This window comes from Chiloscyllium punctatum, chromosome 36 (assembly GCF_047496795.1).
Source record: "Chiloscyllium punctatum isolate Juve2018m chromosome 36, sChiPun1.3, whole genome shotgun sequence".
Classification (NCBI taxonomy): domain Eukaryota; kingdom Metazoa; phylum Chordata; class Chondrichthyes; order Orectolobiformes; family Hemiscylliidae; genus Chiloscyllium; species Chiloscyllium punctatum.
In genome coordinates this window covers 73,149,873-73,177,212 of record NC_092774.1, presented here as the reverse complement: position 1 = coordinate 73,177,212, position 27,340 = coordinate 73,149,873, and the positions used below count along the sequence as shown (strand labels likewise).

The 27,340-nt window shown below is 47.2% G+C and overlaps 2 protein-coding genes and 1 long non-coding RNA gene across 3 annotated transcripts; 1 reads left to right on the top strand and 2 right to left on the bottom strand.

Moving 5' to 3' along the window:
- The first annotated feature begins 579 nt into the window (after positions 1-579).
- Positions 580-12,768, top strand: LOC140460682 (uncharacterized). The gene is made up of 3 exons (XR_011954279.1): positions 580-721; positions 2,340-2,544; positions 12,152-12,768. It is a non-coding gene; the product is annotated as an uncharacterized lncRNA (long non-coding RNA).
- A 2,123-nt stretch (positions 12,769-14,891) lies between these two features.
- Positions 14,892-17,885, bottom strand: LOC140460145 (uncharacterized). Its single transcript, XM_072554542.1, has 2 exons — positions 17,732-17,885; positions 14,892-16,532 (listed from the first exon to the last, which is right to left on the bottom strand). Exon 2 carries the CDS (start codon positions 16,152-16,154, stop codon positions 14,892-14,894), a length of 1,263 nt encoding a protein of 420 aa, XP_072410643.1. The 5' UTR covers positions 16,155-16,532; positions 17,732-17,885.
- Positions 17,886-23,834: 5,949 nt separating this feature from the next.
- Positions 23,835-26,395, bottom strand: LOC140460672 (uncharacterized). The gene is made up of 2 exons (XM_072555304.1): positions 26,245-26,395; positions 23,835-25,330 (listed from the first exon to the last, which is right to left on the bottom strand). The coding sequence occupies exon 2, from the start codon at positions 24,934-24,936 to the stop codon at positions 24,037-24,039; it is 900 nt and encodes a 299-aa protein (XP_072411405.1). The 5' UTR covers positions 24,937-25,330; positions 26,245-26,395; the 3' UTR covers positions 23,835-24,036.
- Positions 26,396-27,340: the final 945 nt, after the last annotated feature.

Here is a 27,340-nt window from a genome sequence, read left to right as displayed (position 1 = left end):
TTTCTGGGCAAACAATTTCAGATGGGAGAAATTCTGTATCCTGGGAAGGCAGTGAAATAAAACAAAACGGTTGTTTTTTTAACTGTGGACCCACGAGCTCTTGTCCATTAAATCTCTTTATTTGCAGAAATAGCCCGTGAAAATGTCCATGTCCCTTTAAAATGCAGATTTCCCCCTTTAGGTATGACGACGTTTCGTTATTATGTAGAAATATCTGTTTAAATTGAGCCGTGAGCTTTCCCAACGTAGACAGGGCTCCTCGAAACGTGGCAGTGTCCCCCCTGCAGCTGCAGAGCGAGACAGGAGAGTTTGTTTTTGTGAATGAGCAGTTGTAGCGCGAGGTGGCTGTTACTTGGTGACGGTGAGGCTCCCCCGGCCCCGCCCATCCCCCTGAGCTGACGTCACGTGGGGGTGAAGGCGGTTGGGAGGAGAAGTCGCTCGAGCGGGGAAGGGGCGGCCGTTAGGAAAATGGCGCCGTGCGGCCCCGGGGCAGACACCCGTCACTGGGCACCGCCGCCTTCCTGGTGCAGCTGCTGTGTCACGGCCACACCGCCCGGCTGTACAGCAGGTAGGGGCCGGTGACCATTCTGGAGGCGGATGGGGTTAAGGGCCTGTTTGGGAACCCGTCGGCCGCCTGGGTGGTGGAGTTCTACTGGTCGTGGGGCGGCCCCTGTGTCAACTCTGGGGCCACCTGGAAGGTACTGGGCCCGGGAGGTGAAAGGTGAGGCAGGTTGGGGGGGGGACGGAGGGGAAGGAATGTGGGGCCTGTCCTGTCATAGTGACATTTTACACTCACTTTACATCTGCTTTGACTGGGGCTTGTGATTTTTACCCTTTTTTTAATCCTTGTGCTGTTTATCCTCACTTTTTTAAAAATCCTTCTGCTGTTTACTCTTGCTATTACTTGTACAATTCCCTCGGGTAGTGTGGAGATACTAGTGAAGGAGATTATGCACCAGCATGTCTATGTTATTCAGTCATTGAAGGGGCAGGACCTGTTGAGAATGGTTAGTAAAGCATGTGGTGTACTAAGCCTTGTTAACAAGGACATACAGTAGCTTGTAATTTGTCAAAGTATGCTTCTCATAGAGTTATACACACCCTTTGGTCCAACCTGTCCATGCTGACCAGATATCCAAAATTAGTGTTGACAGTGTAGTTCTGGAAAAACACAGCAGGAATCAAAAGATTCCAAATGAAGTGCTTATGCCCGAAACGTCGATTCTCCTGCTCCTCAGGTGCTGCCTGACCTGCTGTGCTCTTACAGCACTACAGTCTCTCTCTTCTGATCTCCAGCATCTGCAGTCCTCACTTTCTCCGAGTTGATTTCAACATTACTGCGACATCTCTTCCATGGATGCCTATCTGGAAGAAGTCCTCCTCTGTCTACAAAGAGCTGAGAGTCCCTCTCTCACTGTACCCCCCAAGTCCTCTCCTCTGCCCAGAATTTCTTCAGCCATGTCCTCAAGCAATTTGACTACCACAGCCATATCTCCTTTCTCATTGCTTGGCTACGGAACCATCTGATCCCACATGGACTCCGGACCACATTCAGATCAACCCAGTTTGGACCTGAACAGGATACCCAGTACACACTACAAATCTGAAACCTTCAACAACGATTCTCTTTCTGGATCCTCCACTCCACACTATCAGCCATCTACTTTACCTGCAGTCAGTCCTGCCCAAGCTCAGAGCATCACTTTTCCCAGAACTGCAACCCAGATTCTACATCCTCAGAAAAGATTCCTGTTGAAGGGCTTATGCCCAAAACGTCAATTCTTCTGCTCCTCGGATGCTGTCTGACCTGCTGTGCTTTTCCAACACTCTCGACTCTGATCTCCAGCATCTACAGTTCTCACTTTCTACGAGATATCCTAAATTAATCTAGTCCCATTTGCCAGCACTTGGCTCATATCCCTCTAAACTTTTCCTATTCATATACCCATCCAGATACCTTTTAAATGTTGTAATTGAACCAGCCTCCACCACTTCCTCTGGCAGCTCCTTCCACACACGCACCACACTCTGCATGGAAATGTTGCCCCTTAGGTACGTTTTATATCTTTCCGCTCTCAACCTAAACCTATGCCCTCTAGTTCTGAACTTTACCGCTACACTGGGGAAAACGCAAAGAGATTGAGCAGCCAGACAAAATGTCAAAACAGTAAAATGTCAAGCCATGTGGGAAAAAAAATTGTGGCTCTACCCTTTTTTCTCCTCTCGGTGTTTGGACACTTGAAATCTGTCAGTAACACTAGTATCGCCACAGAGCATATTGCAGAGCGCGTGTTCAGTGGTGTCACCAAAACATTGGGCATGTTCCTTGTTATTGGCAGAAAAGGTGCAAGATCTTCTTTTGATGGACCGATAAGGAGCACTGGAGAACCTGAAGGTGACTTGTCCTCTTGCCAATCAGAGCTCCCCTTCTGTCTGAAAGCAGAAGCTGGACCATGACCTTCTGAAGCTGCTGCTGCTCCACTCTCTCAGAATGAAGATTGAGCTTCAGCCCAGACTGCAACTTTCTTCCTCTGTCTAACATCTGTGAGTACAACACTCTTTTCTCACCCCTTTTACTATTTATTTTTCATTCTGGGGTTTAATTGTTGACTTGCAGCAACCGAAAGGAGAGGGAACAAATCCAGTGAGGGGGCAGACTCTGGAAATGTTGGTTCAGGTCTGTGTCTCAATTGGCAAAATAGACCGGCAGGAGGCTGGAAGAATGTAGCAAGCCAGGCAGCATCAGGAGGTGGAGAAGTCGACGTTTCAGGTGTAACCCTTGTTCCAGACTGGGGATGTTTGTAGGGGAAGATGCAGAACAAGGGTGTGCTGGGGGCAGGGTGGTGAAGTGGAGATAGCTGGAGACAGGTAGATGGTACAACCTGGTTGATAAGTGGGTGGAAGGAATCTGGTTGGTGGCAAGGAAGAGTGGAATGGGAGGGACTGGGAAGGGAGTTGGTGATGGAAAGGGAGGTTATTTGAAATTGGAAAACGCAGTGCTGAGGCCTCCAGGCTGTTGGCTGCGCAGGCGGAAGATGAGGTGTTCCTTTAATTTACTGGTTGGTTCGTTGTGGAAATGCAGGAGGCCGAAGGTGATTAAGTCAGAAAGGGAGTGGGAAGGGGAATTAAAATGGGTGGTGACTGGGAGGTCCATTCGGACTCTGCGGCTTCAGCTGTGGACCATTCCCCAAATTTACGTTTGGTCTCCCTGATGTAGAGAAGACCACAATTGGCAAACACATGGCAAATACAGTACCGCAATTTGAAGTTATTGCCTTTGCTATGGAAAAAATAACACAACGAAGGTGCATTGTTTAAATGGTGATATATTGGGATGTGGAGAAGGTGAGGTCTGCAGATACTGGAGATCAGAGTTGAAAAGTGTGGTGCTGGAAAATCAGCAGGTCAGGCAGCATCCGAGGAGTAGGACAGTCCACGTTTTGGGCATGAGTCCTTCATCAGGAATGATGTATGGATGTACAAAGGGGAATCAGCGTCGAGTAAATGCCAGTTGTCAGACAAGTACAGCAAACAATGAGCAAAGCAAGTGGTATATTTGCCAGAGGAATTGAGTTCAGAATTGGAGATGTCTTCCTGCAGTTAGGGGCTTATTGAATATATTCAAGGCTAGGTTCACCTGATCTTTGAAAAACAAAGAAGTTGATGTTTGTGGGGGAAAGCAGAAAATGGTTTTAAGATCAGTACAGAACAGTTAGTCATACAACACAGAAACAGACCCTTCAGTCCAACTACTCCATTCTGACTATGTACTGAAACTAAACTAGTCTCACCTAGATTGGCCCATATCCCTCAGAACCTTTCCTATTCATGTACTTCTCCAAATGCCTTTTGAACGTTGTAACTGTACCTGCATCCACCATTTCCTCTGGACATTCATTCTACACAAACCACTCTTTTTAAAAAAAAAATTATGCCCCTCATGAATTTTTAAACCTTTGTCCTCTCACCTTCAAAATTTGCTCCCTAATCTTGAAACCGCCACCAAGGGAAAGGGCCCCTGCCTTTCATCTCATCTATCCCCTTCATGATTTTGTAAACCTCAGTAAGGTGTGGTGCTGGAAAAATACAGCAGGTCAGGCAACATCCGAGCAGCAGGAAAATTGACGTTTTGGGCATAAGCTCTGATGAAGGACATATGCCCGAACCGTCGATTTTCCTGCTTTTCAGATGCTGCCTGACCTGTGCTTTTCTAGCACCGCACTCTGGACTCTGATCTCCAGCATCTGCAGCCCTCACTTACTTCCAGTGAAAACGTCTCAGCCTATCCACCGAGATGGAGGTAGATTCATATCCAGTTCTGATCTGTTCAATGCTGGTCCAAGCTCGAAAGATCAAATGGCCTACTCCTGCTCCCAATTCTGACACTGTGTCCAGGACATCAACAGACCACAAGACATAGGAGCAGAAATAATGCTATTCTGCCCATCAGCTCTGCTCCATCATGGCTGATGAGTTTCTCAAACTCATTCTTCCACTTTCTCCCTGTAACGCTGAAGCCCCTTGATACTCAAGAACCGATCTGTCTCCGTCTTAAATTTTCTCAGTGACTTGTCCTCCACAGCCTTTTGTGGCAATGAATTCCATAGATTCACTGCTCTCTGGCTGATGAAGTTTCTCCTTGCCTCTATTCTGAAAGGTTTTCCCTTTACTCAAAGACTGTGCCATCGAGTCCTAGTCTCTCCTATCAGTGGAAACATCTTCCCAATGTTCACTCTGGCCAGGCTGTTCAGTATTCTGTATGTTTCAATTAGATCCCCCTGATTGTGGACCTGTTCATCGGAATGATCCAGACCCTTCAGAATGAGGTTCAGCAAAGTAAAAATGGAGGGAGAGTGTGTGGGATGGAGATTTTCAGCTTTTCAGGAATAAGAGAGGAAAGAAAGTTCACTATGAATTATAATTTATCGGATAGGCCAATGGGCCAAGGAATGGTAGATGGAGTTTAATTTAGAGAAATGTGAGGTGTTGCATTTTGGAAAGGCATTTTGAAGACAAAGACAGGGGAATATATTACGGGGAACAAAGAAATGGCAGAAGAATTAAATGGGTACTTCAGGTCGGTGTTCACTGGGGAAGACACAAGCAATCTCCCTGAGGTAACAGTGGCTGAAGGACCTGAACTTAAGGGAATTTATATTTGCCAGGAATTGGTGTTGGAGAGACGGTTAGGTCCGAAGGTTGATAAGTCACCGGGGCCTGATGGTCTACATCCCAGGGTACTGAAGGAGGTGGCTCGGGGAATCGTGGATGCGTTGGTGATTGTTTTCCAGAGTTCGATAGCTTCAGGATCAGCTCCTGAGGATTGAAGGGTGGCTAATGTTATTCCACTTTAAGAAAGGCGGGAGAGAGAAAGCAGGAAATTATAGACCAGTTAGTCTGACCTCAGTGGTGGGAAAGATGCTGGAGTCTATTATAAAGGATGATATTACTGCACATCTGGATAGTAGTAACAGGATAGGACAGAGTCATAATGGATTTATGAAGGGGAAGTCATGCTTGACTAAACTTCCGGAATTTTTTGAGGATGTAACTCTGAAGATGGAGGAGGGAGATCCAATAGATGTCGTGTACCTGGACTTTCAGAAAGCTTTTGATAAAGTCCCGCAGAGGAGGTTAGTGAGTAAAATTAGGGCGCATGGTATTGGGGGCAAAGTACTAGATTGGATTGAAAATTGGTTGGCTGATAGGAAACAAAGGGTAGTGATAAACTGCTCCATTTCGGAATGGCAGGCAGTGACCAGTGGGGTACCGCAGGGATCCATGCTGGGACCGCAGCTTTTTACAATATATGTTAATGATATAGAAGATGGTATCAGCAATAACATTAGCAAATTTGTTGATGATACAAAGCTGGGTGGCAGGGTGAAATGTGATGAGGATGTGAGGAGATTACAGGGTGACCTGGACAAGTTAGGTGAGTGGGCAGATGCATGGCAGATGCAGTTTAATGTGGATAAATGTATGGTTATCCACTTTGGTGGCAAGAACAGGAAGGCAGATTACTACCTCAATGGAATTAATTTAGGTAAAGGGGCAGTGCAGAGAGATTTGGGTGTTCTTGCACACCAGTCAATGAAGGCAAGCATGCAGGTACAGCAGGTAGTGAAGAAGGCTAATAGCATGCTGGCCTTCATAACGAGGGATTGAGTATAGAAGCAAAGAGGTTCTTCTGCAGCTGTACAGGGCCCTGGTGAGACCACACCTGGAGTACTGTGTGCAGTTCTGGTCTCCAAATTTGAGGAAAGACATTCTGGCTATTGAGGGAGTGCAGCGTAGGTTCACGAGGTCAATTCCTGGAATGGCGGGATTACCTCACACTGAAAGACTGAATCGACTGGGCTTGTATACCCTTGAATTTAGAAGACTGAGAGGGGATCTGATTGAGACGTATAAGATTATGAAAGGATTGGACACTCTGGCAGCAGGAAACATGTTTCCGCTGATGGGTGAGTGCTGAACCAGAGGACACAACTTAAAAATACGGGGTAGACCATTTAGGACAGAGATGAAGAGAAACCTCTTCACCCAGAGAGTGGTGGCTGTGTGGAATGCTCTGCCCCAGAGGGCAGTGGAGGCCCAGTCTCTGGATTCATTTAAGAAAGAGTTGGACAGAGCTCTCAAAGATAGTGGAATCAAGGGTTATGGAGATAAGGCAGGAAGAGGATACTGATTAGGAATGATCAGCCATGATCATATTGAATGGCGGTGCAGGCTCGAAGGGCTGAGTGGCCTACTCCTGCACCTATTGTCTAAGGCAAATTGGGACAGGACTTATACACTAAATGGTCAGGTCCTGGGGAGTGTTCCTGAACCAAGAGACAGGGAGTGTAGGTTCCTTTCCTTGAAAGTGGAATCACAAGTAGAGATGGTAGTGAAGAAAGTGTTTGCTTTCCTTTTATTGGTCAGTGAATTGAGTATAGGAGTAGGGAGGTATGCAGATGTACCTACTAGAGAAGATGCAAACCTTGACTTACTCTTGGGAAATAAGACAGGGCAGGTGACTGGGGTGTCAGTGGGGGAGCACTTTGGAACCAGTGACCATAATTCTATTAGATTTAAAATAATAATGGAAAAGGATTGACCAGATTGTAAATTGGAGAAAGGCCAATTGTGACGGTATTAGGCAAGAACTTTTGAAAGCTGATTGGAGACAGATGTTCGCAGGTAAAGGGACGGCTGGAAAATGGGAAGCCTTCAGAAATGAGATGATGAGAATCCAGAGAGAGTATATTCCTGTTAGGGTGAAAGGAAGGGCTGGTAGGTATAAGGAATGCTGGATGATGAAAGAAATTGAGGGATTGGTTAAGAAAAAGGAAGCATATGTTGTATATAGTGAATCCTTAGAGTATAAAGGAAGTAGAAGTATACTTAAGAGGGAAATCAGGAGGGCAAAAAGTGGACATGAGATAGCTTTGGCAAGTAGAATTAAGGAGAGTATTTATTGTGGGAAAGGATATGGAAGATATATATTGTAGGGAAATAGATGGTGACATCTTGTAAAATGTCCATATTACAGAGGAGGAAATGCTGCATCTCTTGAAACCACCTAAAAGTGGATAAATTCCCAGGACCTGATCAGGTGTACCCTAGAACTCTGTGGGAAGCTAGAGAAGTGATTGCTGGGCCTCTTGCTGCGATATTTGTATCATTGATAGTCAACAGGTGAGGTGCCGGAAGACTGGAGGTTGGCTAACGTGTTGCCACTGTTTAAGAAGGGTGGTAAGGATAAGCCAGCAAACTAGTGACCAGTGAGCCTAACATCAGTAGTGGGCAAGTTGTTGGAGGGAATCCTGAGGGACAGGATGAACATATATTTGGAAAGGCAAGGACTGATTAGGGATAGTCAGATTGAGTTTTTTGAGGAAGTAACAAAGAGGATTGATGAGGGAAGAGTGGTAGATGTGTTGTATATGGACTTCAGTAAGGCGTTCGACAAGGTTGCCCATGGGAGACTGATTAGCAAGGTTAGATCTCACGGAATACAGGGAGAACTAGCCATTTGGATACAGAACTGGCTCAAAAGGTAGAAGACGGAGGGTGGTGGTGGAGGATTGTTTTTCAGACTGGAGGCCTGTGACCAGTGGAGTGTCACAAGGATCAGTGCTGGGTCCTCTACTTTTTGTCATTTACATAAATGATTTTGGATGTAAGCATAAGAGGAACAGTTAGTAACTTTGCAGATGACACCAAAATTGGAGGTGTAGTGGACAGCGAAGTGGGTTACCTCCGATTTCAACAGGATCTTGACCAGATGGGCCAATGGGCTGAGAAGTGGCAGATGTAGTTTAATTCAGATAAAAGTGAGGTGCCGCATTTTGGGAAAGCAAATCTTAGCAGGACTTATACACTTCATGGTAAGGATCAACTAGGCAAAAATGTGGACTGCAGATGCTGGAAACCAGAGTTTCGATCAGAGTGGTGCTGGAAAAGCACAGCAAATCAGGCTGCATCTGAGGAGCAGGAAAATCGATGTTTCAGACAAAAGCCCTTCGTCAGGAATAAAGCTCTCTTCCTGATGAAGAGCTTTTGCCCGAAACGTTGATTTTTCCTGTTCCTCAGATGCTACCTGACCTGCTGTGCTTTTCCAGTGCCACTCTGATCTAAACACTTAATGGTAAGGTCCTAGGGAGTGTTGCTGAACAAAGAGACCTCGGAGTGCAGGTTCATAGCTCCTTGAAAGTTGAGTTGCAGGTAGATAGGATAGTGAAGAAGGCGTTTGGTAGCCTTTCCTTTATTGGTCAGAGTATTGAGCACAGGAGGTGGGAGGTCATGTTACGGTTGTACAGGACATTGGTTGGAATATTGTGTGCAGTTCTGGTCTCCTTCCTATCAGGACGATGTTGTGAAACTTGAAAGGGTTCAAAAAAGATTTACAAGCATGTTGCCAGAGTTTGAGCTATGGGAGAGGCTGAACAGGCTGGGGCTGTTTTCCCTGGAGAGTTGGAGGTTGACGGGTGACGTTAGAGGTTTACAAAATTATGAGCGGCATGGATAGGGAAAATAGACTAAGTCTTTTCCCTGGGGTCGGGGAGTCCAAAACTAGAGGGCATTCCTTTTGGGTGAGAGGGGAAAGATATAAAAGAGACCTAAGGGGCAACCTTTTCACGCAGAGGGTGGTCCGTGTATGGAATGAACTGCCAGAGGAAGTGGTGGAGGCTGATATAATTGTAACATTTAAAAGGCATTTGGATGAATAGGAAGGGTTTGGAGGGATATGGGCTGGGTGCTGGTAGGTGGGACTCGATTGTGTTGGGATATCTGGACGGGTTGGACTGAAGGGTCTGTTTCCATGCTGTACATCTCTATGACTCTTATGATAATTGGTAAACAAGTTAAGTCATAAAGGTTAGGTCATCTTTATCTTGAGATACAAAGGACTTGCAGCTTGCAGAGTGTGGTTAGTACTTTCTCATTGGTCTACTTCTGCATTCTAGTGGTTTTAGTAGTTAGTTGTTTATACAGCTATAGACACGAGCAGCAGCTCATCACGTAGCAATGCAGAAGCCATCTTGTGCAGCTCCTTCAGCCATTTTATCCTACCTTCCAGAGGCCCCATATCCTCTCACTCTCCCTCCATTCTCACTTTGTTGAACCGACTCCCTGCTGGACCTCATCCTGAAGGGTCTGGTTCTTGCTGATTAACAGGTGTCACAAAGCTAGTACCATTCTTTCCTAAAAGATGTCCCTTGACTCAAGGAGACTGTGTCTTTGACTTTTTTCCCAGAGGGGTAATAAACTGGGTCAATCTCCGATCAGTCTGGTTTGGTACAGAGACGAAAAGGATTTTAAGAGGCCTTTTGTTTATATGTAAACTGATGAGATTTCAGGCCAACGTGGTCATATTTTAGAAGTTACCTGTATAAAAAAGGGGGCATAGTCAGCTCTGGAACTGGTTGGAAGTTCAACAGGGAGCTTTTCTTTTCTGCCTCTCAACTTCAATCTGTAGGCATGTGTTCTATTTTTACTGGTTTTCAAATTGAGTTTGCTTATTGGGACTGTTGTATATATTCGAACAGCATAATTAAGTCTAGTTGGATAGGTTGAGTTCTGTAGGGGTTCTTTATTCTGATCTTTGTGTTTAATCGTGTAAGTTTGTGAATAATTATTGTCTGTTTTAAAATCTAGTAATCAACCAAGCTAACTTCAGTTAATTTTTACTGTACACTTAGCGAAACAAATTTCAAAGCTATGGTGTGGGGCTGGCTACTTAAGATTGTTTTGCGTGGTCCGGTTTAGTCCATAACACAGGCCCCCACACAGGGGTGATCTAATTGAAACATACCGAACACTGAACGGCCTGGGCAGAGTGGACATTGGGAAGATGTTTCCACTGACAGAAGAGACTAGAAACCGAGGTCACAGCCTTCGAGTAAAGAGAAGACCTTTTAGAACAGAGACAAGGAGGAACCTTTCAACCAGAGAGTGGCGAATCTATTGAATTCATTGCCACAGAAGGCTGTGCAGGCCAGGTCACTGACGATATTTAAGACTGAGATAGATAGGCTCTTGAGTATCAAGGGGATCGAGAGTTACGGGGAGAAAGTGGGAGAATGGAATTGAGAAACTTATCAGCCATGATTGAATGGTATGAAGATACCTGATGGGCTGAATAACCTAATTTTGTGCTCCAATGTTTTATGGTCTCTTGCTGTCCTTAGACTCATGAGGGTGAGAATTGGGAGCAGAAGTAGGGCATGTGGTCTTTCGGGCCTGCACCAGCATTGAACAGATCATAACTGGATATGAATATACCTACATCTAGGTGGATATGCTGGGACATTTTTCACTGCAGCACAAGAAATTGAGAGGTGACCTTAGTTTATAAAGTCAAGAAGGGGGTATTGATGAGGTGCGTGGTAGATGCTGTTTCCTTCGGGTGGGGGTTTCAAGATTAGGGAGTACATTTTTAAGGTGAGGAGAAAGATTAAAAAAAAAGACATGAAGAGCACCTTTTTTCTTTTGGTTTACACGTGGAATCGCCCTTTTTCAATGTCCTGAGGAAATGGTGGATGCAGGAACTGTCAACATTTAAAAGATATTTGGATAAGTACATTCACAGGAAAGGTTTGGAGGGATATAGGTCAAACTAGATGGGACTAGTTTAGTTTGTGAATGTAGTCAGCGTCGACTAGTTGGACTGAAGGGTCTGTTTCTGTTCTGTATTACTTTGTAACTATTCTGTACTGGTCTTAAAAACTTTTTAAAAAACTTTCCCCGATCACCATCCACTTTTCAAAAATCAGATGAACTCAGCCTTGAATATATTCAATGACCCTTCACAACTGCAGGAAGACATCCCCACTTCTGAACTCAACTCCTTGCTAATATATCACTTGCCTTGCTGATTGCTTGTTTCACCTATCTGACAATTGGCATTGACTAGTGTAGAAGGACGCTGAGCTGAAAATATGTTGCTGGAAAAGCGCAGCAGGTCAGGCAGCATCCAAGGAGCAGGAGAATCGCCGTTTCGGGCATGAGCCCTTCTTCAGGAATGAGGAGAGTGTGCCAAGCAGGCCAAGATAAAAGGTAAAGAGGAGGGACTTGGGAGAGGGGCATTGGAAATGCGATAGGTGGAAGGAGGTTAAGGTGAGGTGATAGGCCGGGGTGGGGGTGAAGAGGTCAGGAAGAAGATTGCAGGTTAGGAAGGTGGTGCTGAGTTCGAGGTTTGGGACTGAGACAAGGTGGGGGGAGGGGAAATGAGGAAACTGGAGAAATCGGAGTTCATCCCTTGTGGTTGGAGAGTTCCTAGGCAGAAGATGAGGCACTTTTCCTCCAGCTGTTGTGTTGCTATGGTCTGGTGATGGAGGAGTCCAAGGACCTGCATGTCCTTGGTGGAGTGGGAGGGGGAGTTGAAGTGTTGAGCCACAGGGTGGTTGGTCCGGGTGTCCCAGAGGTGTTCTCTGAAACGTAGGCGGCCTGTAGAAGGCCTTTTGTACATCCACACATCATTCCTGATGAAGGGCTCATGTCTGAAATGTTGAATCTCCTGGTCCTCGAATGCTGTCTGACCTGCTGTGCTTTTCCAGCGCCACACTGACTCTTAATCTCTAGCGTCTGTAGTCCTCACTTCCTTTACATCCCAATGTGTCACTTTTAACAATGCAACTCCTTTCTGCTTTTTATTCCACAGTAAAGGCTATATTATCACATTGTGGTAATGCAATTGCCATGAGTTTGCCAACTGAGAACAGACCTGGACCAACGTTTCCGTAGTCCGTCCCCTCCCTGGATTCATTCCCTTTCCTTTCACTTGCTGTAAGTCAACAATTGAAGCCCAGAATGTAAAACAAGAAACGGAAAAGAGAGTGCTGTACCTCACAGATGTTGGACAGAGGAATGAAGTTGCAGTCTGGGGTGAAGCTCAACCATTGTTCAGGGAGAGAGTAGCAGCTTCCAAAGCTCATTGTCCAACTTCTGCATTCAGAGAATGGGGGAGCTCTGAATGGCAGGAGGTCCAGTCTCTTTCCGGTCCTCCAGGGCTCTCTATTGGTCCATCAAAAGAAGGTCGCAAACCGTTTTTGCGGAAATCCAGGAGTATGCACAGATTTTTGCTGACACCGAAGAGCATAAGCAGTCCGTTGCTGACTCTGTCACTCTTGTTCTACATAGTTGGAACCTATATCATAAGACTAGGAATACGCCATTCACCCATTACAGCCTGTACTCAACTGTGGCCCAACTGCGTATATTTCAAGGCAGGTTCAGAAAGGTGCCTGCAGCTTTTTAATAAAATTGAAGATGCTTTAATGATGTTTCTGAAGATATGATTTTAGCTATTCTTCATTTTAAAGACCAGCCATTTCTCATACACCCCCATCTCTCCTATAGACTCATCAACATCCATTCTCTCTCTCTCTTCTTAGAAAGTCTTGATACAGCAATCAAAGGAGTCTTGAGGCATAAGAAAGAACTGGGGGGGAAAAGGGAAAGAGAATGGCTGGGGGTCGAGAGAGAGAAAATGGACAGGGATTGGGGGGACAGGGAGAGAATGGACAGCGGGCAGTGACACCACAAACCCCACCTTTCCCAGGACCACAGCAGTCACTTCTCAATCTACATGTGGCCATGGCAGCAGAATCATATAATCCCTAAGCAGGGATGTACTACTAAGACTTTATAAAGCTCTGGTTAGGCCCCATTTGGAGTACTGTGTCCAGTTTTGGTCCCCACACCTCAGGAAGGACATACTGGCACTGGAACGTGTCCAGCGGAGATTCACACAGATGATCCCTGGAATGACAGGTCTAGCATATGAGGAACGGCTGAGGATACTGGGATTGTATTCGTTGGAGTTTAGAAGATTAAGGGGAGATCTAATAGAGACGTACAAAATAATACATGGCTTTGAAAAGGTGGATGCTAGAAAATTGTTTCTGTTAGGCGAGGAGACTAGGACCCGTGGACACAGCCTTAGAATTAGAGGGGGTCATTTCAGAACGGAAATGCGGAGACATTTCTTCAGCCAGAGAGTGGTGGGCCTGTGGAATTCATTGCCACGGAGTGCAGTGGAAGCCGGGACGCTAAATGTCTTCAAGGCCGAGACTGATAGGTTCTTGTTGTCTAGAGGAATTAAGGGCTACGGGGAGAACGCTGGCAAGTGGAGCTGAAATGCGCATCAGCCATGATTGACTGGCGGAGTGGACTCGATGGGCCGAATGGCCTTACTTCCACTCCTATGTCTTATGGTCTTATGCAGGCCATTTGGCCCATCTAATTCACACCAAACTTCCAAACAGCATCCCACCAGACCAACTCACCTACCATATAGCTCTGCAGCTCCCCCTGGCTTACCCACCCTAAACTGCAGATTATTGGACTGTTGGTTGAAACCACAGCACCCAGAGGTAAACCATGCACAAAGTCCACACCGGCAGTCCCCAGAGGCTGGAATCAAACCCAGGTCCCTGGTAATGAGAGGAAGCAGCACTAGCCACAGAGTCATTGTGCTGCCCATAGCTTTGGGGTTCTGCTTTGTCTTTGTAGCTTCTGACTGGCTGTCTTTTCCTGACATTGTTGGACCACACTCACTGCAGCCTCCCTTTCCCACTTCTCCAGCCCTGAGCATGTTGGTTCCTGAATCCTGATGCCATCTGGCCTCCTGCCAACTGCAGAGAACAGAGACTATCTGTCACTATTCTGTCTCTTACCACCACCTTCCCCACCCCCCCCCCCAACTTTGTTCTTCCTCCCACCACCCAGCCAGTTAGCTTCCCCCCCCCCTTGCAGCCCTCTCTGATCCCCTTTACCTGCGTGATTCACACTCTCACCCACCTGATCCTGTCCACTGACCCAATGTGAAGGCTCTGTCTGGAGATGAATGACCATCACCCGGAATAAAATGATGGTTAATTTTCCCCCTGATGCATATGCAGCCTGGCTTCCAGCTCCAACTCTGAGCCAAAGTCTTCCAGCATATGTTTGCTCTCATCCAGAGCCTCCCACCTTCTGCAAAGCAAAAGACAAGTCCCACCCTGCACTCTCCAATGTGTGTTGTGTAACTGCTCAATTGTTTTTAGTGGCCGAGCAGAGGCTGATCCTGCTCCACAGCTACCCGATGAAGAAGCAGTGCTCTGAAAGCTCGTGCATCCAAATAACCTGGACTATAACCTGGTGCTTTTTAACTTTACCCACCCCTGTCCAATACTGGCTCCTCCACATCGTTTCTCGTGAACACGGCCCACACACTTTACTGCTGCCAGGAAACTTTACACAGTGCTGAGGAAATGGTGCAGTACCTGCACTCCTGAAAAATTTACAATTTCTAACAATAGTATCTACTCATTCACTGCTCCATCTGATACATGACATTGGAAACTTAGTGCAGGAGGCTGGAAGAAATGAGCAGCTTTCAAACAAAAACCATTTGGAGCTCAAAGCTTTGAATGAGAGTCTGAGCCCAGCGGTAAGTTCAGGTAACTTTTATTGTGACCTAACTTTGTTACAGCTTCAGATTCCCCCCAGCAAAAAGGCATAGAAAAAGTAGGGTTTTTTTTAAAACACTCAAGGTCAAAGCGCACACACTCTCCCCACCCAACACCACCACCACCACTACCAACCCCTCCAACCCATTGCTCCTTCAATCCTCCTGCAATGGCATGTGAACTCGCTGGTGGCTCCGCGGGTTGAAGGAGCGGGTGAAACCCTTCCCGCACCGAGAGCAGGTGAAGGGCTTCTCGCCCGTGTGGACCCGCTGGTGGTTCAGCAGGTTGGAGGAATTGCTGAAGGCCTTCCTGCACACTGTGCAGGGGAACAGCCTCTCCCCCGTGTGGACCCGCTGATGGGTCAGCAGGTGGGAGGAACTGTTGAAGGCCTTCCCGCACTCGGGGCAGCTGAAGGGTCTCTTCCCCCGTGTGGACACGCCGGTGGGTCAGCAGGTTGGAGGAGTTCCTGAAGGCTTTCCCGCACTCTAAGCAGCTGAAAGGCCTTTCACCCGTGTGGACCCGTTGGTGGTTCAGCCTGTAGGAGGAACTGCTGAAGGCCTTCCCACACTCGGGGCAGCTGAAGAGCCTTTCCCCGGTGTGGACCCGCCTGTGGGCCAGCAGGGCAGAGGAATAGCTGAAGGCCTTCCCAGACTCTGGGCAGGAGAACGGCCTCTCCCCCGTGTGGACCCGCTGGTGCTTCAGCAAGTCAGAGGATTTGCTGAAGGCCTTCCCGCAGTCAGGACAGCTGAAGGGCCTTTCTCCTGTGTGGACCCGCCGGTGGGTCAGTAGGGCAGAGGAATCACCGAAGGCCTGCCCGCAGTCAGGGCAGGAGAATGGCCTCTCCCCTGTGTGGACCCGCTGGTGCTTCAGCAGGTCGGAGGAATTGCTGAAGGCCTTCCCACACTCTGAGCAGCTGAAGGGCCTCTCCCTTGTCTGGACCCACTTGTGGGTCAGCAGGGCGGTGGAATTCATGAAGGCCTTGCCGAACTCAGGGCAGCTGAATGGCCTCTCCCCTCTGTGGACCTGGTGGTGCTTTAGCAGGTCGGAGGATTTGCTGAAGGCCTTCCTACACACTGGACAGGAGAAAGGCCTCTCCCCGGTGTGGCTGCGCTGATAAGTCTCCGGGACAGACGGGGCACGAAAGCTTTTCCCACAGTTACCACACTTCCATGGTTTCTCCATTGCTGAAGCTTCAGCTGTATGCAAACACATGTACAGCCCCTCCCTGCTGTGAATTCCTGTTTTCAGGCCGTATAGCTGTTACACGCTCCACGCTCAGTGCACTGCAACAGTAGGGTCTCTCATCAAGTCCCACTAATGCTGAAAAAGTACTCAAACAAAAACCAAAAAGCTTGTTTCCTTCTCACAGAATCATAGTTGAAAATTGTTGCGGTCCTGATGGATTGGGTGACTGTCAGACATTGATGTCAAAGTGAGGACTGCAGTCGCTGGAGAGTCAGAGTCCAAAAACGCAGCACTGGAAAAGCACAGCAGGTCAGGCAGCATCCGAGCAGCAGGAGAGTCAATGTTTCTGGCATAACGCTTACACCTGTTCATTTTGAAACTTCTGTCTTCAGATCTTCAAATACGCTGCAAAAAGAAATAATAAAATTCATCACTGTCAGTGCAGGGTAGAAATTCAGAACAAGCAATTCTACTTTCTGCAGAATATTATTCTTCCACAAATTGAAAATACCATCCCACTCTCTCTCCCCCTCTGTTCTCACTCTGCTCTAACTAATTTTTACAGGGAAACCAACAAGGTGACTTTGTCACTGTATAAGTTTAAAATTAATATGAAAGTAGTCTTCGATAAGCTGTTGGCACTTAGAAGTTGACAAGGCACTGGGACTCGATGAAATGTATCCAAGGATCTTGAAGAAAGGGACGACAGAAATTGTGGGAGCACTCACCATAATTCAACGGTCCTCCATGGAATTGGAGGAAGTGACTGAAAAACTGCAAACATTGTAGCCTTGTTTAAGAAAGGTTGTAAACATATACTCAGCAATGACAGGGCAGCCAGTTTAAATTTGGTGGAAAAGCAGAAATAGTTATTCTGGTCAAAATTTGTAGTTTTATGGAGAAAGGTGGATTAGGAAGAGTCAGCGTGGGATTGCTGAAGGGGACATTGCATTTAACTAACTTGATGGTCTTTTTTGCAGACGTTACAGGCTTGACGAGGATAACACCTCAGCTCTCCTCTTTGTTATCCATCCTGGCTGTCCTAGGGAGTCTGGTACACCTACAGCCTTGACGTTATGCTGAATTTGAGGGGATTAAAGCACCAAAGTGAGACTTCAAATTACTTGGCTACACGGGTTTTGCTATCGTATCTCTCCCATAAAGGCTGACAGAACAGGCTGTGAGCAGGAGTCTGCTGGGCACCACCTTCATTAATCAAAAGGGAAAGAGCTACTGATTCAGCACCTCAGTAAATCTTGAGACAGTCTTGGCTCCTATGCATATGTTGGGATCCATGTAAGGAGATGTTTATATTTTGCTTCTGTACTTAGAATTCATAAATTGAAGCCAGTGTACATTTAAAAAATATTCAAGATCAAAGTACAGAGGAGATCAATATTATACAACAATCCAACAACCCCGCCCCAAGACAACATGCGCCTGACCCTCACAAAGATGGCGGCCGGTTGCCCGGGCAACCCGAGAGCGCCTTCGCCGGTGAAGTAAACACTGGGGCCTGTGGGGCTTCTATTGGAGGCCTCAGTCCTCCCCCTAGGAGTTTATAAACTCCCCAGTCTCCCTCCTCCCGCGGTTCCCAATCCTACCCTGTCTCACTGTCTCCTCTCCCCGGGGGCAGGAGCCAGGTCTTGGCGCTCGGGCCTGGCGACCTCCCCGGGATGTTTCTGAAACCTGGTCCTGTTCTGAAGGAGGATCACCGGGACCCGAAACCCGTCCTCACATTCCTCCCGACACGAGCTGCCGGACCTGCTCAGCTTTTCCAGCGGCTCCTGTTCTTGTTCCTTCAACCGCCGGCGCCATTCCTCCCCCACACTCAGTAACACGGTCTTTGTCCCATTGCACATGCGCCAAGTCACAGGGGGCGGGGTCCCTCCTGGTGACGTCATCACCCGTCGAAGTGGCGCGGTTGGAGGAGTCCTCCAAGAATTCGAAGACAATGGGGGCGGGGCGATCGTTTTCCCCGCCCTCAGCCACTTGAAAGGTGGGTTTCTTTTAAGTTTGAACGTATTTTCTTTCAATTTTCAGAAATGTTATTCCAGACCTCTGGAAGGCTGAAGCATTGAGAAACTTTCAGACATAAACAAATGGATACGAATAAAATCAATAAAAATAGGTAAGTTAAATTGCGAAATAAACCCAGCACAAAATATCAAAAAGAATAGCAAGAGCTTCTATTGGTTTGCTGAAGGGAACAAAATCGCTGAAGTAAATGTTGGTCCGTTGGAAGGTAATACCGCTGAGTTAATGGGGAACACTAAAATAGCAGAGATGCTAAATCAAAACTTTCCTCTGCTTTCACATTGGAGGACAGCAATACTATCCCTATTGGAACAGGCAAGTCAGAGGCTGTAGAAAGGGTAGAACTGAAACAATCAACGTCGATAGGTACACTATCAGGATTGAGGGTGGACAGGTCCCCTGGGCCTAATGGCCCACATTCTCATGTACTAAAGGAAGTGGATACGTTAGTTACAATATTCAAAAATTCCTTGGACCTAAGAAAGATTCATTGAGTTTATTGAAGACTGAGATAGGTAGATTCTTGATTGTCAAGGTTACGAAGAGAAAGCGCTAGAAAGGAGTTGACTTCAGCCATGATTGGATGAAGGAGCAGACTTGCTGGGCCGAATGGCCTCATTTCTGCTCTGATATCTTTTGAATCCACTGGAATGGGAAAATACTAATGTAACACCTGTATTCAAAAAGGGAGAGAGGCAATATGTGAGAAATTGCAGACCAGTTAGTTCAATAGCTGTTAATGGGAAGTTGTTAGAATCAATTATCAAGGAAGCAATATCAGGATGTTTGGAAAGTCAAAACTCTTTAGATAGCTCCTTTCAAACTACCACCGTGAAGAAGGTCAAGAGCAGCAGTTACATGGGAGACCATTACCTGCAAGTTCTGTTCAAAGACACTCTCTACTGAAGCAGCACACTCATCTCAACAGACAGAGATTACAAAGATAAAGGTGGGAGAAACCATTGGAGAGATTTGAAGACTAAAATAAGAATTAAAAAATTTGGTTGTTGATTGAATGGGCACCAGCACAGGTCAGTGGACACATGAGCCACAGAGGAATGAGAATTGTTGCCATGAAACAAGAGCAAAGTCTTAGATGATTTCAAGTTTACAGAAGGGCAAATGTGTAAAATTATTGATTGCATCATTGAAGTAGTCAAGCCTGGAGGTAAGGAAGGGACCAAAGATGATTCCAGCAGCAAAAGCTACTTTGAGAATGGGACAGGCTCGAATGAGATGACAGAGGCGGATACAGGAGGCATTTAGCTGGCACAGGTCAGAAGCTCCTCTCAGAATCCAATGCAGCAAGTTATGAACAGCCTGGCTGAATCTGAGAGTTATAAGGGAGAGGGAGATGGAGGCAGTAGCTCAGGAATGAAGATGGATGCAAAAACTGGAAAGCAGTAGCTTCATCCTTCCCAGTGTTTAATTGGAGTGGATCCATCAATATGAAGAATCTCAGAAACCAGAATGGACCATGAAACTGGTGAGTTTTGAGAAGGTTTGTAGCTCAGGGTGAGGTTCTGGATGTAGGTTTGCTCGCTGAGCTGGAAGGTTCAATTTCCTCACTGTACTAGGTAACATCTGCAGTGAGCCTCCAGATGAAGCACCAGTGGTGTAGCTCACTTTCTATTTAGATGTTTGGGTTTCTTTGGGTCAGCGATGCCATTTCCTGTGGTGGCATCATTTCGTATGGCGATGTCATTTCCTGTTCTTTTTCAGGGGGGTGTAAATGGGATCCAAGTCAATGTATTTGCTGATAGAATTCTGGTTGGAATGTGATGCTTCTAGGAATTCTCGTGCGTGTCTTGGTTTGGCTTGTCCTGGGATGGATGCCAGTCGAAGTGATGTCCTTCCTCATGCATATGTAAGGATACTAGGGATAGTGGGTGATGTCTTTTTGTGGCTAGTTGATGTTCATATATCCTAGTGGCTAGTTTTCTGCCGATTTGTCCAATGTAGGGACACCACATCCATCCTCGGATAAGGGTCTGTTTCTGTGTTGTTTGACTCTAACTCCTCTGTACTGGTCTTCACAACCATTTTCTTGTCTTCCCCAATACCCATCCAATTCATTGTTGTTTAAAATATCAGATGAACTCAGCCTTGAATGTATTCAGTGACCCCATAACTGCAGGAAGACATCCCCACTTCTGGACTCAATTCCTCTTGCTAATATACCGCTTGCCTTGCGCATTGCTTGCTGCACCTGTCTGACAACTGGCATTGATTGGTATGGAAGAACATGTTGCTGGAAAAGCACAGCAGGTCAGGCAGCATCCGAGAAGCAGGAGAATCAGCCCAAAATCAGCTTTTCCAGCAACACTCTCAACTCTGATCTCCAGCATCTGCAGACCTCAATTTCTCCTGGTGTGAAAAAACGCTGAGACCTCTTTGTCCATCCACACAGCATTCCTGATGAAGGGCTTGTGCCCGAAACATCAACTCTCCTGCTCCTCGGATGCTGTCTTTCCTGCTGTGCTGCCAGCGCCACATTTTTTGACTCTGATCTCCAGCTTCTGCCATCCTGACTTATTCCACATCCCAATATATGATCATTTAAGCAATGCTTTGTGCCGTTTTCTTTTTCCACAACACCGGCGATAACTTCACACTGAGGTAACGCATTTGCCATGTGTTTGCCAATTGAGACACAGACCTGGACCAACTTTTCCAGTCTGTCCCCTCCCTGGATTCCCTCCCTTTGCTTTTAATTGCTTCAAGTCAAAAATTGAACCACAGCTTGAAAAAAAGAGAATGGAAGAGGGGGGAGAGAAGAGAGATCGCTGTGCTCACAGATGTTGGACAGAGGAAGTTCCAGTCTGTGGTGAATCTCAATCTTCATTCATAGAGAGAAGCAGCAGCAGCAGCCGCTTGAGAAGCTAATGGTCCACCTTCAGACAATAGAGAGGCTGTGTTTAACAAGAAGACTAATCTCCTACCGGTCCTCCCGTACTCCTCATTGGTCCATCAAAACAATGTAGCTCCGTTTTTGCGGACAGCTACAAGCATGTGCGGTGTTTTTGCTGACACTGAGGAGCACGCGTAGTAGACTCTGTGGAGATGAAGTTACTGACAGTTTCTAACTGTCCAAAGGCCAATGGGAGAAAAAAAGATAGAGCCACAATGACCACCACCACCACACACACACACACACCTCCCCTCCCCCCACCCCCCATAGATCGACATATCAATATGTGCGCCTCGCTATTTTTGCTAATCACTTTACTACACCTCTCATGATTTTATATATCTCAATAAGGTCACCCCTCAACCTCCTCTGCTCTAGTGAAAGAAGTCTCAGCCTCTCCTTTTAACTCAAACCCTCCAGTCCAGGCAAATCTTTTCCGAACCCTCTCCAATAGTATTCTTCGTATATCAGGACAAACTGTACTCAGTACTCCAATAGTAGCCTCACCATCATCCTGTATAAACTCAACATTATGTCCCAACTCCTATACTCAATGGTGTGAACAATGAAGGCACGTGTGCTAAATGCCTTCTTAACCACCCAGTCTACCAATGATGCAACTTTCAAACTACTATGTACCTCAACACCCTCAGATCTCTCTGTTCTACAATACAACTCAGGGCTCTCCCATTAACTGTACAAGTCCTGTACTTCTTTGTTTTAGCAAAATGCAAGCTCTTGCTTTTATCCATACCTCTCAAACACACACCCCAACACTCTCAACTCCTGAGGCTTATACTCCAACACACCCACACTTTACGAAGCATGGTACGCGCACTCTGATGCACGAGGTCACATGCATACACACACATACACACATATATATAAAATCTATGGGGTGAATTTGCATTTGTAGAATTACATTTGCAGATACATGCAATTTCGCTCAACAAAGCACACAATCTGCAGACAGTTAATGCAGGCAGTCAATCCATGTAGTATTTTATAAATTCCTACTTTAGAAATGAAACCAGTCTGATTCAAGATGAGATACAGACAGACTCAAACCTCACACCTGCCATGCATTGTCTGAGCTGAGAATTCACTTATTTTTATAAAACCTTAAGTCATCATGAGATTGTAACTTAAAAGAAATTCTGAGATTTATACATTAAGGAAACCTGCAACCCATTCGAAAAGATGAAAGACTTAACAGCAATCTAGGTTTGTTCAATATATCCTATCAGTTGCATGACACTGTGATATTTTGCTTTAAAATCTGTGTGCTTTGATCCTGCTCCACAGCTACCTGATGAAGGAGCAGCACTCCGAAAGCTCGTGATTCCAAATAAATGTGTTGGACTATAACCTGGTGTTGCGTGATTTTTAACTTTATCCACCCCAGTCCAAGATCGGCTCCTCAAAACAGTTTCTAGCGAACACATCCCACACCTCCCTGAAATGATGCAGCACCTGCACTCCTGAAAAATTTACAATTTCTAATGATACAAGCTCCTCATTCATTGCTCCATCTGATACATGACATTGGAAACTTAGTGCAGGAAGCTGAAAGAAATGAGCAGCTTTAAAACAAAAACTACTTGGAGCTCACAGCTTTCAACGTGAGTCTGAGCCCAACGGTAAGTTCAGGCAACCTTTATTGTGACTGAACTTTGTTGCAGCTTCAGATCCCCCTAGCAAAATGGCATAGAAAAAAGTAACTGATTTTTTTTAAACAGCTCAAGGTCAAAACCCACACACTCCCTCCACTTTCTTTGCTATTGGTTAGCATCTAGTTGTCCCTTTGTAACTGGATCCTTGGTACAGCCTTAACCCATAGAAAGTATTGCTTCACTCAATAATTTCAACCCATACCCTGTATCCAAGTAAGTTTCTCCCTGTGTATGGGTGGGGGGAGCCGTGTAGACAACCACACTGCTGTAGGTCTGGAGTCAGTCATGCATAGGCCAGATCAGGGAAACAATGCAGCTGGGACAACTGAGTGAATCCTTTCCCCTAACAACAGTTTCCTTGTAGTCCCCTGCAACCGTAGATTGCGGTGGTTCACGGACTCCCAGCCCAACTGCTTGTTCTGTGGCACTGTGGAGTCCGTGGACCATGTATATATTGGGTGTGGGCGTTTGCACTCCCTTTTTGATTTTCTTAAAAACCTTCTCCTCTGCTTTTGGCTGCACTTCAGTCCCACGCTCCTGATCTTCGGGCACCCGGTACGGAGGAGGGAGGGCAGGTCCGAAGACCTCCTCGTAGGTCTGCTCCTGGGCCTGGCCAAACTGGCCATCAACAGGTCCAGGCAGCGGGCCGTGGAGGGGGTCGTTAGGGCCGACTGCTTGCCCCTCTTCCGGGGTTACGTTAGAGCCCGGGTGTCCTTGGAGAAGGAGCACACGGTGTCCACCAACACTCTGGAGTCGTTCAGGGAGAGGTGGGTGCCGCAGGGAGTGGAGTGCATTATTTCTCCCTCCAACTCTATTTTGATTTAGTCCCTGCCCTCCCCTTCACTGTTTGATCACACAGCATTGCCCTTTGATGTGAAGGGCAGTGCTTGTCACTGGCCACTCGGGTGTTTTCCTATCTTCCTGGTGGTGGAAATTGAATAAAGATTCGTGCACTTTGTGTCTTTCACTGTGTCTCACACCTGCCCACACACACCATGGGTGCTGGGGAAAAATAAGCACTACCACAGTTAGGCGGTTGTGTGTGTGTGTGTGTGTGTGTGTGTGTGGGGGGGGGGGGGGGGTGGGTTAAAAAAAAACAAAAATAAAAAAAAACAACAGTTTCCTTCCCTAAAAAGGACATGAGTCAGTCAGATGGGGGTTTTCTTCGCCCCCAAAAGTGGTTTCATCGTTAAATACTGAACTCCAGGTTTCTGACCGAATTCCATTTCCGTCTTCTTCCGCAGCAGGATTCGCCGCAACTGGGTTGTTAGTCCAGTTGATAATGGCACTAGGCCGTCATTCCTTCAACCTCCTGCGATGGCAAATGAACTCGCTGGTGTCTCCGCAGGAGGGAGGAGCAGGTGAAGGCCTTCCCGCACTCAAGGCAACTGAAGGGCCTCTCCCCCGTGTGGACTCGCCGGTGGGTCTGGAGATTAGAGGAATCGCTGAAGGCCTTCCCACACTCAGGACACCTGAAGGGCCTCTCCCCTGTGTGGATCCGCCGGTGGGTCTGGAGATTGGAGGAATCGCTAAAGCCCTTCCCGCACTCGGGGCACCTGAAAGGCCACTCCCCCGTGTGGACCAGCTGATGCCTCAGCAGGGCAGAGGAATCGCTGAAAGCTTTCCAGCACTCGGGGCAGCTGAAGGGCCTCTCCCCAGTGTGGAGCAGCTGGTGCTTCCGCAAGGTGCCCACTTGACTGAATCCCTTCCCACACTCGGGACAGCTGAAGGGCCTCTCCCGCGTGTGGACACGCCGGTGGGTCAGAAGATGGGAGGAATTGCTGAAGGCCTTCCCGCATTCGGGGCAGGGGAATGGCCTCTCTCCTGTGTGGACCCGCTGGTGGGTCAGCAGGATGGAGACCCGGGTAAAGCCCTTCCCACACTCGGGACACCTGAAGGGCCTCTCCCCCGTGTGGCGCCGCTGGTGCCTCAGCACGGAGGCTGCCTGGGTAAAGCCCTTCCTGCACTCAGGGCAGGAGAATGGCCTCTCCCCCGTGTGGACCTGCTGGTGCCTCAGCAGGGTAGAAGCCTGAGTAAAACCCTTGCTGCACTCAGCGCAGGAGAATGGCCTCTCCCTGGTGTGACTGCGCTGATGAATCTCCAGGGCAGACGGGACACGGAAGCCTTTTCCACAGTCACCACACTTCCACGGTTTCTCTACAGGGTGAGATTCCTCGGCATTCTCCATGGCCAAAGCTTCAGCTGCTCACAAATACGTGTATAGCCTCTCCCCACTGTGAATTCCTCGTTCCAGGCCGTATCACTCTTCCAGGCTCCACACTCAGTGCAGTTCAACAGTAGGGTCTCTCATCCAATCCCACTGATGCTGAAAATGTATTGAAACAGGAACCAAAAAGCTTTGCTCCTTCTCACAGAATCTAAGTTGAAAATTGCTGAGGTCCTGATGGATTGAGTGACTGTCAGCTATTGATGTCAAAGTGAGGATTGCAGATGCTGTACAGTGAGTCGAGAAGTGTGCTGGAAAAGCACATCAGTTCAGGCAGCATCTGAGGAGTAGGAGAGTTGATGTTTTGGGCATAAGCCCTTCATCTGTTGATTTGAAACTTCCATCTTCAAATACTCTGTAAAAAGAGATTACAAATGTCATCACTGTCTGTCCAGAATAGAAACTCAGAACAAGCAATTCTACTTTCTGCAGAATATTCCACAAAATTGAAAGCACCATCCCACTCTCTCTCTCTGTTCTCACTCCATTCTAACTAATTCTCCTGAAGGTATTGATTCAGGATCTTACAGGGGCAGAAAAGCAAAAATATCAAGACTGACATCTCTTTGAAGTTTGGATGACTCCACCTGAAAGTTAATATCTTCCACGACATTGGGATGCTGCTGAGAGCGAGCAGGTCTGATTTTGGGAAGCAAACAAAAATGTTAATTCAGGGTGAACCTGCCATGCAGCTTCTTGAGGAACAACCAGACACAAAATGGTTAATGCCCCTAGGAAGAGGGGAACAAAATGAGACATCAAGGCATTAACACTGACACCAGAGAGAAACTGAACATACAGATGTGACAAACATTAGTGGAAAGACAGAGTCATAGAGATATACAGCACAGAAACAGACCCTTCAGCCAAAGTCTTCCAGATACCCTAAATTAATCTATTTGCATTTGCCAGCACTTGGCCCATATGCTTCTGAACCGTTTCTATTCATACACCCATCCAGATATCTTTTACATGCTGTAATTGTACCAACCTCCATCACTTCCTCTGGCAGCTCATTCCAAACATGCACCAGGCTCTGCGTGATAAATTTGCCCCTTCGGATGCTTTTAAATGCCCACCCCACCCACCCTCACCCTCACCCTAAATCTTGTTACTATCTTGTCCTGGACTCCCCTATCCCAGGTAAAAGACCTTGTCTATTTACCCGATCCATACTACTGATGATTTTATACAAGTCGATAAGGTCACCCCTCAGACTCTGCCGCGCTAGGGAAAACAACTCCATCCTATACTTCCATCTTCACTCACCCAGGTAATGAAGATTCATAGCTGAGTTTGCTCCCTCCCTGGATTCACTCCAGTTGCTAAAGTGAATAAGTGTCCCTCCCTTCTCTCTCTCGCTCCCAGGATGAAGAGTTGCCCAGACGGAAAGAGTTTCACTCTGAAACTGACAGGGCCACTTCCGCGTTGTGACATCAATAATGATTCACAAGGGCGGACCTAGGCCAACACCCAGCCCCCGCACTGCGCCTGCTCCAGACGCCGGCGTCCCACTGACCTGCATTATGCCTGCTCCGGAGGGACGGCATCCGGCTGGCCCTCGCTGCGCCTGCTGCGGACGGACGGCACCCGGCTGGCCCTCACTGCGCCTGCTCCGGATGGGCGGTATCGGCTGGCCCTCACTGCGCCTGCTCCAGACGGACGGCACCCGGCTGGCCCTCACTGCGCCTGCTCCGGATGGACGGCATCCAGTTGGTACTCACTGCGCCTGCTATGGTCGGTGTCAGACTGATCCGCATTACGCCCGCTCCAGACGACCGGCGCTGCCCTGCACAGTTGGGAAAATCCCTTCCCTTCAACAAATCCCCATCGTGTGGAAACAGGCAATTCGGCCCAACGAGTCTACACCGACCCTCCAAAGGGTAACCCACCCACACCCATTCCTCTACATTCACCCCCTGACTAATCCACCCGAACCTACACAACCGTGCCACTATGGGTAATTGAGCATCGCCAATCCACCTTAACCTGCACAAAGTTAAAAATCACACAACTCCAGGTTATCGTCCAACAGGTTTATTTGAAAAGAGTAGCATTTGGAGCGCTGCTCCTTCATCATGTGGTTGTGGAGGATAAGAACATAACGCACAGAATTTATGAAAAATCATCACAGTGTCGTGCCACTGAAATGATCTATTGAACAAACCTGGATTGTGTAATCTTTCATCTTTTAGAATGTGTTGCAGGTATCACGAATATGTAAATCCCACAACTTGCTGCAAGGCACCTTCGAGATAAATAAGATTTTATAACACAAGATGCCATTTTTCAGAGTGGGGGGGAGGAGGAGAGTGGGGGGGAGGAGGAGCGTGGGGGGAGGAGGAGCGTGAGGGGAGGAAGAGAG